The sequence below is a fragment of the Hemiscyllium ocellatum genome, chromosome 3, assembly GCF_020745735.1.
Source record: "Hemiscyllium ocellatum isolate sHemOce1 chromosome 3, sHemOce1.pat.X.cur, whole genome shotgun sequence".
Lineage (NCBI taxonomy): Eukaryota > Metazoa > Chordata > Chondrichthyes > Orectolobiformes > Hemiscylliidae > Hemiscyllium > Hemiscyllium ocellatum.
In genome coordinates this window covers 103645454-103660336 of record NC_083403.1, presented here as the reverse complement: position 1 = coordinate 103660336, position 14883 = coordinate 103645454, and the positions used below count along the sequence as shown (strand labels likewise).

General features: G+C 46.6%; 1 protein-coding gene across 3 annotated transcripts in view; it reads right to left on the bottom strand.

Moving 5' to 3' along the window:
• Nucleotides 1-467: 467 nt before the first annotated feature.
• Nucleotides 468-14883, bottom strand: part of vit (vitrin) — a 72238-nt gene continuing 57822 nt past the window's right edge. For all 3 annotated transcript variants that reach the window (XM_060852445.1, XM_060852463.1, XM_060852454.1), the window contains 5 exons: nucleotides 12068-12215; nucleotides 11796-11899; nucleotides 10344-10570; nucleotides 7078-7591; nucleotides 468-1173 (listed from right to left, as the gene is read on the bottom strand). In XM_060852445.1, the coding sequence (XP_060708428.1) occupies nucleotides 995-1173; nucleotides 7078-7591; nucleotides 10344-10570; nucleotides 11796-11899; nucleotides 12068-12215 (1172 nt within the window). In that variant the 3' untranslated portion in view covers nucleotides 468-994. The remainder of the gene's footprint in view (nucleotides 1174-7077; nucleotides 7592-10343; nucleotides 10571-11795; nucleotides 11900-12067; nucleotides 12216-14883) is intronic.

Sequence of the window (14883 nt, the reverse complement as noted above, 5' to 3'; positions counted from 1 at the left end):
GATCCCAAAATTCCAAACTGCATTAAAGCTAGATCGGAAAAAAGGTTTCCTAACCTCAGGGGATCCCAAAAAGCTTGAAGTTGTTTTGAAGAGTTCTGCCTCCTACAGTTGTAATGTAGGAAATGTGGCAGCCATTTTGTGTACAGCAAGCTCTCACAAACAATAAGATAATGACCACAGACATTCCACCTCAATCCTCATCTGGTTTAGATGAAGAACATTTTGTACCATTCTCTTATATAAGCGGCAGAGACTGGCAGGTAAGGACGGTCAGTGGATTTTCTGGATATTCACTTCACATAAAGGAGGAACAGTTCGGAGATGGTGGGGTGATTTCCCAGACTGGCCCATAAATTCTGCCCCTGCTCCATGAACAACACTGAAGAGTTAGAGTGTCCTTTTGAGGATTCCCAAATAATGTCAACTGTCCCTGCGCTCCCCACATCCCCCTCCCCCCACCCAACCACTTCCTCCCCCCAAACCTCACCCTCGACCAAGGACAGATTTGACTATCTCTTCTCAAAGCAGTAGATTTCCTTACAGTCATTTTGTTGTTATTCTCCTGGTACAGGTATACTTGTCTTCTTGCTCCTAATAATAAGTCTAAGGAAGGCGAAAGATGATGGAGGCAAGTGTGAGTTGCTACAGCTGCGTGTAGGAATGGAGAGCTGCTTGTGGGTACTGTTGGACTCATCATCACCCATCTCCAGGATTTGGGAGGATAACCTTGGGAAACTACTCTACAAGGGGTTGGGACCCCTCCAGGGAAATTCGGGGCTGTGGCAAGGAATTAAATGGGCAGCTAGAACAGTGAATGCAAAGGGATCAGTAACTGCATGCCATCAGAGCTCCATATCTAACTGCCTCTCAAATTTGGTGTCTGCATGAAAATAAGGAACCAAGTCTGTCCCTTTCACTGAGTAGATTGAAGCTTGCTTTTTAAACAGTTTGTGTTGAACAGTCTCTCCATCTGTTCGGGGGAGATGGAGTTTTCTCAGTTACGAGGCTGAGAGTTGAATTCTTGACAGATATTGTGCACGATCCGGGGCACAAATTGAAATAAGTTGTCAAACTCATCAACAAAGAAGGAATGGTCCTTTTTGGGGTCTGATGCAATGTACTCCAGCTCATCCATTGCTGCCCAGGCAATACCTACAGCATATGCAATCACACCTGCAAAAAAAAACAAGTAATCAGACTTCTTACATCGAATTATAGCACAGAAACACAGAGCTCCATGCCAGTATCTATTCTTGATTTGAGCCAATTTAATTCATCTCCCCCTATCACTATATCTTTCTATTTCTTTCTCCTTCAACTGCTCATCACCCGCCCCCTGCAAGACATTAAAATTCTTTGTGCCTCTACATTCCCATCACTCTCCAGCTGAAGAAATTACCCCTCAACTTCTTCTTGAATTTATTCGTGACAAGCCTATATTTACGATTTCTGCTTTTTGAAACCTCCACAAGTGGAGATATTTTCCTGGAGTTGACCCAATCAAGTGACTCCACTATTTTAAAGCCTTCTATTAGGAGCAGTGACTTCCACCCAACATCAGCAGGGATTGGGGTGACATGATTGAGCCCACCAGGGTCAATCTGTCCAGATTGATTGGGCCTGTCACTCAGAGAAGATTTATGAAGATAATGCCAGGGATGAGACTTCGGATCACAGGAACTGTCCCTTTAGCCCCTCAGGTCTGAACTACCATTCAGTAAGATCCATGTCTGAGCTTCATATGTGCTGAGTATCCCTTGATATATGTGGATCACAAAGACCCATCATCTCAGATTTAACATTTCCAGTTGGATTAGCAATGAATCCCATTTTCAAAGCAAGTTCCCAGCATCTAGCACCTTTCTGTGGAGAGAGGTAGCTCCATGATTAACTCCTGCTGAATAGTTTGGTTCACGTCTTCAGACACCGATCACGATCTCAAACTTTCCTGAACAGCAGGAATGATTTTTCGGTTTCGACTTTATCTGTTCCTTTTAACATTTTGAAAATTTCTCACAACTCACCCCTTAACCATCTAAATTCCTGGGAATAGCACTGTATTTTATATAATTTCTCTAAGGAATTTAACCCTTGGAGTTCAGGTATCACTCTGGTGAATCTATGTTGTAATCCCTCAATGCTGACATACTCTTCCTAAGATGTGGTGCCCAGAACTGCTTGAGTTTTCCAGGTTAGGTTTTCGAGTCCCATAAATATAAAGGTCAGTGTTAATTAAGTTTCAGATTATTTTATATGTTTTGTGACATTTTCATGATTTACGTACATGCACCTCCCAAATCTCACTGAAGTTTCAGTGACTAACATTCCCATCCTTATTGGCTGTAAAATAAATGACCTCATTTTTTTTAACATCGAAAACCATTCACCAGAATTTTGGCCATTCACTTGATCTATCAATGTCTCTGTAATTAAGTTTCATCCATAGTGCTTAAAACAATATACATCTTCATGTTATCAAAGTAAAATACTGTAGATGCTCGAGATCAGAAATAAAACCAAAGGGCTGGAGAAACTCAGCATCTGTGGAGAGTTAATGCTTCAAGACCAATGACTCTTCGTCAGAAGAAATCTTTGTGATATTGGTGAATGTATATAGGTAAAGGAATAAAAATATATTGTTAATAAATACTGTGAATAATTCAAACACCTCTACTCACATTCTGTCAATAAGAGCTACCTGCCTATTATTCCTATTTCCTGTCTCCTGTCTTTGACCAACTTTCTGAACAAATTAAAAATTTACCTTCAAATCCATGAGCTTCTAGTTTAACTAACAGTCTCATGAGGCACTTTATCAAATGCCTTCTGAAAATCCATAAAACTACCAGCCATGGACAGTCCCCTTTCCACATCTACAGTCAGCTCTTCGCAAAATTCAACCAGGCATTTCAGGCAGACCCTGCCCCTTACTAGGCCCTGCTGGTTCCCTCTGGTTGGGTGAATATTCCTGTCAGCTGTTCTATAATTGGAGATTCCAGCAGGGGCTTGATGTTTAAGTGTCACCGGGATCCACGTCAGGGAGTGTTGGCCTTTTTAATGCATAAACTGGTCCTGCATTCCTCTATCTGAACTGTTCACAGATTTGCACAGCTTACTGTGGACAATCTATCTCATCCTATTGTAGTCAGCCTTCCCCAAAGCTAGAATTTTAGTAGACATTAGTAATTATGTGCAGAAATTGGGATTAGTCACAGATTAAATAGGTTAAGAGAGATTTAATAAACTGTACAGAGTTATAAAACAGTTTTGGGTGAGTAAATGCAGAGTACTGTTTCCACGGCTGGAGGGTCAGTAATCAGAGAAGACAGGGTCAAGGGACTGAGAAAAGGTGGGGGGAGGGGAAATGAGGAAGCTGGAGAAATCTGAATTCATCCCTTGTGGTTGGAGGGTTCTTAGGTGGAAGATGAGTCGCTCTTCCTCAAGGCGTCCTATTGCCATGGTCTGGCGATGGAGGAGGCCAAGGACCTGCATGACTTGGAGGAGTGGGAGGGGGAGTTGAAGTGTTGAGCCACGGGGTGGTTGGGTTGGTTGGTCCGGGTGTCCCAGAGGTGTTCTCTGAAACGTTCCACAAATAGGTGGCCTGTCTCCCCAATGTAGAGGAGGCCACATCGGGTGCAGCGGATGCAGTAAATGATGTGTGTGGAGGTGCAGGTGAATTTCTGATGGATATTGAAGGATCCCTTGGGGCCTTGGAGGGAAGTGAGGGGGGGAGGTGTGGGCGCAAGTTTTGCATTTTTTGCGGTTGCAGGGGAAGGTGCCGGGAGTGGAGGTTGGGTTTGTGGGGGGTGTGGACCTGACAAGGGAGTCGCAGAGGGAGTGGTCTTTTCGGAATGCTGATAGGGGAGGGGAGAGAAATATAGTCTTGGTGGTGGGGTCCATTTGGAGGTGGCGGAAATGACGAAGGATGATCCGATGTATCTGGAGGTTGGTGGGGTGGTAGGTGAGGACTAGTGGGGTTCTGTCCTGGTGGCGATTGAGGGGCGGGCGTCAGGGGCGGAGGAGTGGGACGTGGAGGAGATGCAGTGGAGAGCATCGTCAACCACGTCTGAGTGGAAATTGCAGTCTTTGAAGAAGGAGGCCATCTGGGTTGTTCGGTATTGGAATTGGTCCTCCTGGGAGCAGATGCGGCGAAGGCGAAGGAATTGGGAATACGGGATGGCATTTTTACAGGGGCAGGGTGGGAAGAGGTGTAGTCTAGGCAGCTGTGGGATTCAGTCGGTTTATAGTATACGTCCGTGTTGAGTTGGTCATCAGAGATAGAAATGGAGAGGTCTAGGAAGAGGAGGGAGGAGTCTGAGACAGTCCAGGTAAATTTGAGGTCGGGGTGGAAGGTGTTAGTAAAGTGGATGAACTGTTCAACCTCCTCGCGGGAGCACGAGGCAGCGCCAATACAGTCATCAATGTAGCGGAGGAAAAGGTGGGGTGTGGTGCCAGTGTAGCTGCGGAAGATGGACTGTTCCACATATCCAACGAAGAGGCAGGCATAGCTAGGGCCCATGCGGGTGCCCATGGCAACTCCTTTAGTTTGGAGGAAGTGGGAGGATTGGAAAGAGAAGTTGTTAAGAGTGAGGACCAGTTCAGTCAGTCGAAGGAGGGTGTCAGTGGAAGGGTACTGGTTGGTTCGGTGGGAAAGGAAGAAGCAGAGGGCTTTGAGGCCTTTGTGATGAGGGATGGAGGTGTATAGGACCTGGATGTCCATGGTGAAGATGAGGCGTTGGGGACCAGGGAAGCGAAAATCATGGAGGAGGTGGAGGGCGTGGGTGGTGTCCCAAACGTTGGTGGGGAATTCTTGGACTCTTGGTGTCAAGGTATGCAGAAATGAGTTCGGTGAAGCAGGAGCAGGCTGAGACAATGGGTCGGCTGGGGCAGTCAGGTTTGTGGTCCCAGACCATCCATAACCTCATCACCTCAGGAGATCTCCCATCCACCACCTCCAACCTCATAGTCCCACAACCCCGCACCGACCATTTCTATCTCCTGCCCAAAATCCACAAACCTGACTGCCCCGGCCGACCCATTGTCTCAGCCTGTTCCTGCCCCACCGAACTCATTTCTGCATACCTTGACACGGTCCTGTCCCCCTTAGTCCAAGAACTCCCCACCTACGTCCATCTTCCGCAGCTACGCTGGCACCACACCCCACCTTTTCCTCTGCTACATCAATAACTGTATTGGCGCTATCTCTTGCTCCCACGAGGAGGTTGAACAGTTCCACCCTGACCTCAAATTTACCTGGACCATCTCAGACTCGTCCCTCCCCTTCCTAGAACCCTCCATCTCTATCTCTGATGACCGACTCAACACAGATGTATACTATAAACCGACTGACTCCCACAGCTACCTCGATTACACCTCTTCCCACCCTGACCCCTGTAAAAACGCCATCCCATATTCCCAATTTGTTCGCCTTCGCCGCATCTGCTCCCAGGAGGACCAATTCCAATACCGAACAACCCAGATGTCCTCCTTCTTCAAAGAGCACAATTTCCCCTCAGACATGGTTGATGATGCTCTCCACTGCATCTCCTCCACGTCCCGCTCCTCTGCCCTTTAACCCCACCCCTCCAATCGCCACCAGGACAGAACCCCACTAGTCCTCACCTACCACCTCACCAACCTCCAGATACATCAGATCATCCTTCGTCATTTCCTCCACCTCCAAATGGACCCCACCTCCAAGGATATATTTCCCTCCACATCTCTATCAGCGTTCCGGAAAGACCACTCCCTCCGTGACTCCCTTGTCAGATCCACACTCCCCACCAACCCAACCTGCACTCCCGGCACCTTCCCCTGCAACCGCAAAAAATGCAAAACTTGCGCCTACACCTCCCCCCCTCACATCCCTCCAAGGCCCCAAGGGATCCTTCAATATCCATCAGAAATTCACCTGCACCTCCACACACATCATTTACTGCATCCGCTGCACCCGATGTGGCCTTCTCTATATTGGGGAGACAGGCCACCTACTTGTAGAAAGTTTCAGAGAACACCTCTGGGACACCTGCACAAACCAACCCAACCGCCCTGTGGCTGAACATTTTAACTCCCCCTCCCACTCCGCCAAGGACATGCAGGTCCTTGGCCTCCCCCATCGCCAGACCATGGCAACAGGATGCCTGGAGGAAAAGCGACTCATCTTCCACCTAGGAACCCTCCAACCACACGGGATGAATGTAGATTTCTCCAGCTTCCTCATTTCCCTCCCCCACCTTATCTGTCTCAACCCTCAGACTCAGCACCGCCTTCTTGACCTGCAATCTTCTTCCTGACCTCTCCGCCCCCACCCCCCTCTCCGGCCTATCACCCTCACCTTAACCTCCTTCCGCCTATCGCATTCCCAACACCCTCTCCCCCAAGTCCCTCCTCCCTATCTTTTATCTTAGCCTGCTTGGCACACCCTCCTCATTCCTGAAGAAGGGCTTATGCCTGAAACGTCAATTCTCCTTTTCCTTGGATGCTGCCTGACCTGCTGCGCTTTTCCAGCAACACATTTTTAAGCAGTGTCACTGGGAGCCCTGTCCCCAGTACAGTGTCACTGGGAGCCCTGTCCCTTGTACAGTGTCACTCTGAGCCCAGTCCCCAGTACAGTGTCACTCTGAGCCCAGTCCACAGTACAGTGTCACACTGAGCTCATGCCCTGTGCAGTGTCACTGGGAGCCCTGTGCCCTGTACAGTGTCACTGAGAGCGCTATGCCCTGTACAGTGTCACACTGAGCTCTGTCCCCAGTACAGAGTCACTGGGAGCCCTGTCTCCTGTACAGTGTCACTCTGAGCCCAGTCCCCAGTACAGTGTCACACTGAGCTCTGTTCCCTGTACAGTGTCACTGGGAGCCCTGTCTCCTGTACAGTGTCACTCTGAGCCCAGTCCCCAGTACAGTGTCACACTGAGCTCTGTTCCCTGTACAGTGTCACTGGAAGCCCTGACCCATGTACAGTCTCACACTGAGCTCTGTCCCCAGTACAGTGTCACTGGGAGCCCTGACCCTTATACAGTCTCACTCTGAGCTCTGTCCCAAGTACAGTGTCACTCTGAGCTCTGACCCTCGCCCTTACCGTTGCTGTGAGCCACACGTGCTGGCTCCCGCACATCATCATAAGACCGTCCATCAGTGATGACAATCATGAGCTTCCTTTTGTTGGGTTTGGAATTGCTGAATAGATGCTTTAACGCATAGCTGACAGCTTCTCCTGTACTGGTGCCACCGCTCCAGTACCTGATGTCCGTGATGGCGGTGGTTAGGGCCTCCTTGGTGCTGTGCTTGTCGAAGCCAAACTCGAGTCTCTGCTCGTAAGTGTACTGCACCACTCCCACCCGTGTCGCTGTGTCAGAGATCTCAAACTCCCAGCTTATATTGGCCACAAACTGCAGGACAGTGCGGAAGTTGCCGGTGCCCACACTGCTCGAACCGTCCACTACAAAGCCAATGTCAGCCGAGTTGAGGCAGGTCTTGCTGCAGGCCAGCAGTTCGGTATCACATACCCGTTTTACCAATGGACCCACCACCTGGTACAGCTTAAACCAGCTGGGCACATTGATGGAGAAGTAGCCATTTGTCCTGCACACAGCCTGGAAAGGATAAGAGAGAGATGCGTAAACTGTATTCCCCTGCATCCTTCACAGCTTTATTCCGATTTTAGTCTGCCTTTCTATGTCTCATTGTAATTTCCTGCTCCTATTCTGCGTCAAAACCTTATTAATTGATTAATTGATGTTGGGGCAAGTGGGAGTGAGAAAGACAGCTACGTTGAGAAAGGAAAAGTGAGTGGGGGCAGACAGAAACAGGGTAGCAGAGAAAGAAGCAGACGCAGAGAGTCAGAAGGAGAAAAGATCAGTGAAACGTAGAGGGGCAGTGTAAGTGTAGAAGGCAAGCAGGCAGAAAGAGGAGGTCTTTGGAACCAGGCAGAGAAGGAGGAGACAGTTTGGTTTGTGTTTATGTGGAAATGTCCATGATCTCCATGTGGAACATACTATTTCAGTCTAGCCCTGTTGAACCTGCAAAGTCCTCCTCACTAACATTTAGGGGCTAGTGCCAAAAGTAGGAGAGCTATCTCACAGACTAGTCACGTAACAGCCTGACAGAGTCATACACATGGAATCATACCTTACCTCCAATGTCCCAGACACTGCCTTCACCATCCCTGGATATGTCCTGTCCCACTGGCAGGACTGACCCAGCAAAGGTGATGACAGTAGTATAGAGTCAGGAGGGAGTTGACCAGGGAGTCCTCAGCATTGACTCTGGGCCTCATAAAATCTCATGGCTTCAGGTTAAACATTGGCAGGTGATGGACAATTAAACAACTCATTGGAGGAAGAGATTCCACTGACGATGGAAGAGTACTTTAGCGCAAAAGATAAGGCTGAAGCATTACAGTAATCTTCAGCCACAGTTGCCAAGTGCACAATCCATCTTGGCCTCCTCCAGTGGACCCCAACAATACATATACCGGTCTTCCGACATTTCAATTCACTCCATCTGATATAAAGAAATGGTTGGAAGTATTGGATAATGTAAAGGCTATGGATCATGATAAGATTGCGGCAATAGTACTGAAGACCTGTACTCCAGAACTTTCCACTCCCCAAAGCTGTTCCAGTACGGTTGCAACACTGGTATCTACCCAACTATGTGGAAATTTACCCAGGTATGTCCTGTACAGAAAAAACAGGACAAATCCAATCTGGCCAATTACTATCAGTCTATTCTCGATCATCAGTAAAGTGATAGAAGGTTATCTCAACACCGCTATCAAGCAGCACCTGCTCAGCAACAATCTGCTCGGTGACACCCAGTTTGGGTTCCGTCAGGGCCACTCAGTTCCTGACCTCATTACAGCCTTGGTCCAAACATGGATAAAAGAGCTGAATTCTAGAGGGTAGGGGAGAGTGACGGCCCTTGACATCACGGCCATATTTGACCAAGTGTGGCATCAAGGAGCCCTAGCAAAGTGGAATTAATGGGTATCGGGGGCTGGAGTATTGTGCTGGAGTACAATTCTGCTGCTGTTGATGGCCTACAGCACCTCATGGATCCCAGTCTTAAGTTGCTAGTTCTGTTCAAAGACCGTCCCATTGAGCACGGTGGTAGTGCCACATAACAAGACGACAGGACTTTGTCTCCAATATGTAGTGGTCACTCCCATAATTATGGTGTGGCCGAACACAGATTGGTAAGCAGGAAGTGGAATATGATTTCCCCCAGGTTGGTTTCCTCACCACCTGCCACAGACTCAGTCTAGTAGCTATTGCCACCAAGATTATATTTAACATCCTTGCCACCCTCAGGGCTTCCTCAAAGTGGAGGAACCGATTCTTTTAGAAAAATGGAGCAGATTGAAGATAACCAGGATTGGCTGCCTCATGCCATGTCAAACTTTAATCATTATCTGAAGAGGATGGGGAAAGTTCATGTTTAATAATACTTTTTTGTGAGATAATTTATTTTGATACTCGGCTCAGCGGTTAGCACTGCTGCCTCACAGCACCGGGGATCCAGGTTCAATTCCAGCCTCAGACAACTGTCTGTGTGGAGTTTGCACATTGTCCCGGTGTCTAGGTGGGTTTCCTGTGGGTGCTCCAGTTTCTTCCCATAATGCAAAAGATGTGCAGGTTAGGTGAATTGGCAATGCTAAATTGTCCATAGTGTTCAGGGATGTGTAGGTTAGGTGCATTAGTCAGGGGTAAATATAGGATAATAGGGGAGGGGAATGGGTCTGAATGGATTACTTTTCGGAGGGTCGGTGTGGTCTTGTTGGGTCAAAATGGCCTGTTTCCACACTGAAGGGATTTTATGACTTGTAGAAGTTTGTGCCTGTCACCTGTGTGCGGGAGATTCTTCCTCCACACCAACACTTGTACCTGAAAGGGTCTTCAGGCAGAGAGCAGGTACAGGGCTGCCAGTGGAGTCTATTAACTCTCCTGAAAGGGTGTTGTGTAGTGATTTGAAAAAGAGGAATATTCAAGTGGGAATGGGGGAGAGAGAAGGAAAGTGAGGTTCAACACATAACTCACTGCAGAAGCCAAACTGACAGATTCAGTTGGATGGTTTTGACACTTCTACAGCCAACAGCAGAGAGAAGACAATATTCACAGGTCTGGCCATTAATAGCACATGGGAACACTGATGTAGCTTTTATGTACAGACCCACCAGCTTTGAGCTAAACCCTATGTTAATTATCAACTTTTGCGAGAATATTATAAGGAATAAATGCCAGGCACTTCACATCCCTAAATTGGAGGGCACACCAATTGACACGATACCATGCCACCATGCTGTGGCTGGCCCACAATCACTGCATCTAGATCACATGACTTCACCTTGTCCACGAAGTCTCTCTCAACCAGGTCCTGCCTCTCGCTCTGGTCTGCACCTTCCACTGTGATGAAGAAGATGTTGATGCCAGACTCACGGGAGAGGCGGGCAGCTTCTTCCACCTTGTCCGTGGGCCAGCCATCAACCAGGACCACCACCACATTGGGCGCTCCTCCACGATTCCCCTGCTGCTTGGAAAAGAAGTTCCCAAGGGCGTGACTGAGCGCTCTCCCTGCAAGAAGAAAGATTCCATACCATCCAGTCAATCCCTGTGTTTGCACCGAGTCTTATATGATTCATAGTGGCCTGTGGCATCAATGACTATTGCACTGCATTGAAGCATGGAGAAAGTGAGGACTGCAGATGCTGGAGACCAGAGTTAAAAAATGTGATGCTGGAAAAACACAGCAGGCCAGGCAGCATCCGAGGAGCAGGAGAATCGACGTTTTGGGCATAATTCCTGAAGAAGGGCTTATGCCCGAAACGTCGATTCTCCTGCTCCTCAGATGCTACCTGGCCTGCTGTGTTTTTCCAGCATCACATTTTTCAACTGCATTGAAGCATGTCCTGGAACTTCAGCTGATCCAGTTAATTGTGATGTTAAACTTATGATGGAGGTTCAGCTTTGTGTCTCAAGAGGTTAAGGGAGGGCACTCGAAGGAGATGGTGCAGATCCACCAACTGTGTTGCACAGGGTTTGTCTCAAGCAGGCAAGGATCATGGGGGGGAGAGGAGGGAAGGATTCAGGTTTCCACAAGAACAGAATGAAACAAGCAATCCTTCAATCAAATTTGAATGCATGTCCTTTTGAAATCCAGAGAGCTATCCATCAGGTTTTTAAATAGTCATATATTAAAACACAATCACAAGCATGGCTACTTTTAACAATCTCTTCAAGATGTTGCACAGAGCAGTTAAATACCTGAAAGATAAGCCCTGTCCAGCAGGATATAAAGAACTGTTCTCATGAGAATTAAACTTTGTCCACAGGTATCCTCCAAATGTTGCAGACGGTGTTGTGGCATATGTTGCCAATGTGTCCTAACCAGTGCCTCGGTGATATTGTTAACATCATGTAGTTAAATCAGTAATGTGCACTTACTTTTAAACTAAACCCAACACCTTACAAGAGACCACGAGCATCTTGATGTTAGTAGCTTCCAAGTGAAATATGATCAATCTAATCTTTTTAATTGACGCCGAGTCAACCTTCTACTTGAGTACATTGTGTAGGTATCCTCCCCCACTCGGTATCAGTGATGCAACTAATACCAATAAGCAGGACTGCTGTCAGTGAATCGAGCCACAGGATATTGGCAATACTGGTAATCAATGTTAAAACACCAAACTCCTGGGCTGGAGGTCTGCTCTTAACTCACTGATACCACCTTCCTCCAACTGTTGGAAGGTGCAAGATGAGATACGTGAGCACACATTGGGAAGGGTGGGGTACTTACCCACGTTGGAGACACCACCTCGCTGTGGAATCTTCTCAATGGCATTTTTAAGATCATCCGAGTTTCGGTAAGTCTGGAGGTTGAACTCCGTGCTAGCATTATTCCTGGAATGACAAAAAGTCAATGTTGCTCAATATCTGGCAAAATGAAAGGAGAGTAATGTGGATTTGTATAGCACCTATCATGATCTCAGAAAGTGCCAAAGTGCTCCTTTTCCCCTCCTGATTGTTTGCAATCTTCTCAGATTGAGGAGAGATTTTGGTGCTACTCACCCAAACTGAACGATGCCAATCAATGGACCTGCTATTCCAATGTCAAGGGCTTGAGCAATCTTCATGAGGAAACTCTTCTGAATGCGAAACCTCCGCCTTCCAATGCTCCAACTTCCATCCATCAGGAACGCAAGGTCAACCTTGCAATCTGCAACGGTGAAAACAGCAGTGCCTTATTCCTAAACCTGACAGCTGACCTAATACTGCACAGGAGAGGCTTCAAAGGCTGTGATAATGCTGGAAATACTCAGCAGATTGTCTCCCTCTCCACAGAAGCTGACCAGAGTTCACATTTCAGTTCTGTGAACTTTCATCAAAACTCAGGAGATCTTTTAGGGCATTGAAAACGGTTTGATAGTGTAAATGGGAGAAGTTACTTTCTCAGGCATGGCGTTCCATAACCGTAGGAGATGGTTGTTTTTAAAATCAATACCCCTGGAGCAGGTAAGACCTGATCCCAAGCTTCCTGGTCCTGAGCTAAGGACATGACCACAACGGCTATTAAACTGATGGTTTAGCTAGACCATTTCGGGAAGTACTGCTGTAAACCAGCAATGCTCTACAAGCCAGATATGTTGTACCCGAACAGAACTGGAACAGAGAACCTTGTGGGGTGTTCTGTTAGTGCAGTGGGAAGAGCTTTAAATTGATTCAGCAGGAGTACAGGAAACGGGAAAGTGTATCAGGGAGGAAGAGTAGGCTGCACAAAACCCTGGGAGAAAGTGAGGACAGCAGATGCTGGAGATCAGAGTCGAGGGTGTGGTGCTGGAAAAACACAGCAGGTCAGGCAGCATCCAAGGAGCAGGAGATTTGACATTTCGGGCATAAGCCCTTCATCAGGAATGCACAAAACCCTAGGAAAGACAGATATCATTGGGATAGAGAACAATAAATTAATCAGGGAGTGGCAATCAAGTCTAAATCAAGTTTGCACCAATCGATTGTAAATGCATGGGGTATAGTTAGTAAGATTGGGGAGCTACAGGTCCATATCATCATCTGAGATTATAATGCTGTGACAATAATAGAAACCTGCCTTAAGTAAGTATGTTAAATATTCCTGGTTAGAAAAGTTAGGAAAGGAATCAAAAGTATGAGTGACATTTTTGGTTATGTAGGGCATTATAGTGTGGCAGAGAGGATGTCCCAGAGAGGATGTCCCAGAGAGGATGGCCCAGAGAGGATGTCCCAGAGAGGATGGCCCAGATAGGATGGCCCAGAGAGGATGGCCCAGAGGGTTCAAAGGCACAGTTGATTGGGCTAGAACTAAGCAACAGAAAGGGTACAATTACATTGCTCGGTGTGGTCTATAGACCCATCGACTAGTAAAAATGATGTAGAGGAACAAATCTGCAGACAAAATACAATGAGACACAAAGGTCAGGCAGTAGCTATATTAGAGCACTTTAATTAACCAAGTGTGGGCTAGGATTGTAGTGGAGTAAAAAGCAATGAGGGGCAAGTGTTCCTAAGTTGTGTTCAAGGAGAATTTCCGACAGCTGCATGTGTCCATCCAACAAAAAAGAAGGCTTTGCTAGGTCTAGTTCTTGTGAATAAGATTGACCAAGTTGGTCAAATAACTGTTGGAGAATATTTGGGGGATGGTGATAATTGCATCACAAAGCACAAAGGATAACCCAAAGTAAGAATAATAACTGGAAGAGAGCTGACTTCAGTAGGCCAAGGAGCTGAATAGACTGAAACCGAAGATTAGGGAAAATAAACTGTATCTGATAATGGACCACCTTCAAAGAGAGGGTGGCTCAGTCACAATCAAGATAGTTTCTCTTAAAAGGGAAAGTTAAAAGGTAGGAAAAGACAAATCCAGAGCTTCCTGAACAACAAAAGGGATAGGGATTATAATAAAGAACAGTGAGAAATTGAGAACCACGAAGAGTACAAAAGTCTTTGGGGAACTGACTAATACAGATTGAGAGAAAAGACTAACAGCCACCATAATGGAATCCCAAAGTCTGCAATAGGCACAAAAACACTAAAATTGTGGTTAAAAAAAAGGTAGGGCCCAAAAGGTGGATTTACACATGGAGTCAGGGGGTAAGGTTGAAATGTTAAATTAATACTTTGCCTTTCAAAAGAAGGAGATGCTGCCCAGGCCATAGTGACAGTGGAGGAACATCCGTCAATAAAAGGGTCCAGAATTGATAAGGAGCGATTTTGGATATAGTATCGAGTCTTCAATTTGATAAGATACCGGGACCAGATGAGATGCATCCAAGGATATTGAGGCACTTGAGAGAGGAAAGTGCTGAGGAACTGGCTAAAATCTTTCAGACTTCCCTGGTTCCTGAGGTGATTTTGGAGAACTACAAGTTTTCAAAAGGGATTGTAAGAGCAGCAATTACTGGGCAGCCAGTTTCACCGAAATGGTGGGCAAGCTTCTAGAAACAATTTTTTAGAAAAGAATTAATAGTTGTATGGGAAAACAAAGAGCCTGCACCTATCTCTAAAGGGAAAATACTGTCTGACTAACTTGCTGGTGTTTTTGGAAAAAAATAACAGAGCGTTGATGAGGTGTACATGGATTTCCAGGATGGGTTTAATACAGTGTCACATAACGGTCAATCGATTTTTTTTTAGCTTGAGGAAGGTTTGTAATGGAGTTCCCCAGAGTTTGGCATTGGTACCTTACCTTCCCTGATACACATTAATGATCTAGATCTCAATATGCAGGGGACAATTTCAAAGTTTGCAGATGATGTGAAACTTGGGAGAATTGTAAGTTCTGAAGAGGAAAGTGTACAACTCCAAAAGGACATTGATAAGTTGCCGAAATGTGCTGATAGGTGGCAGATCAA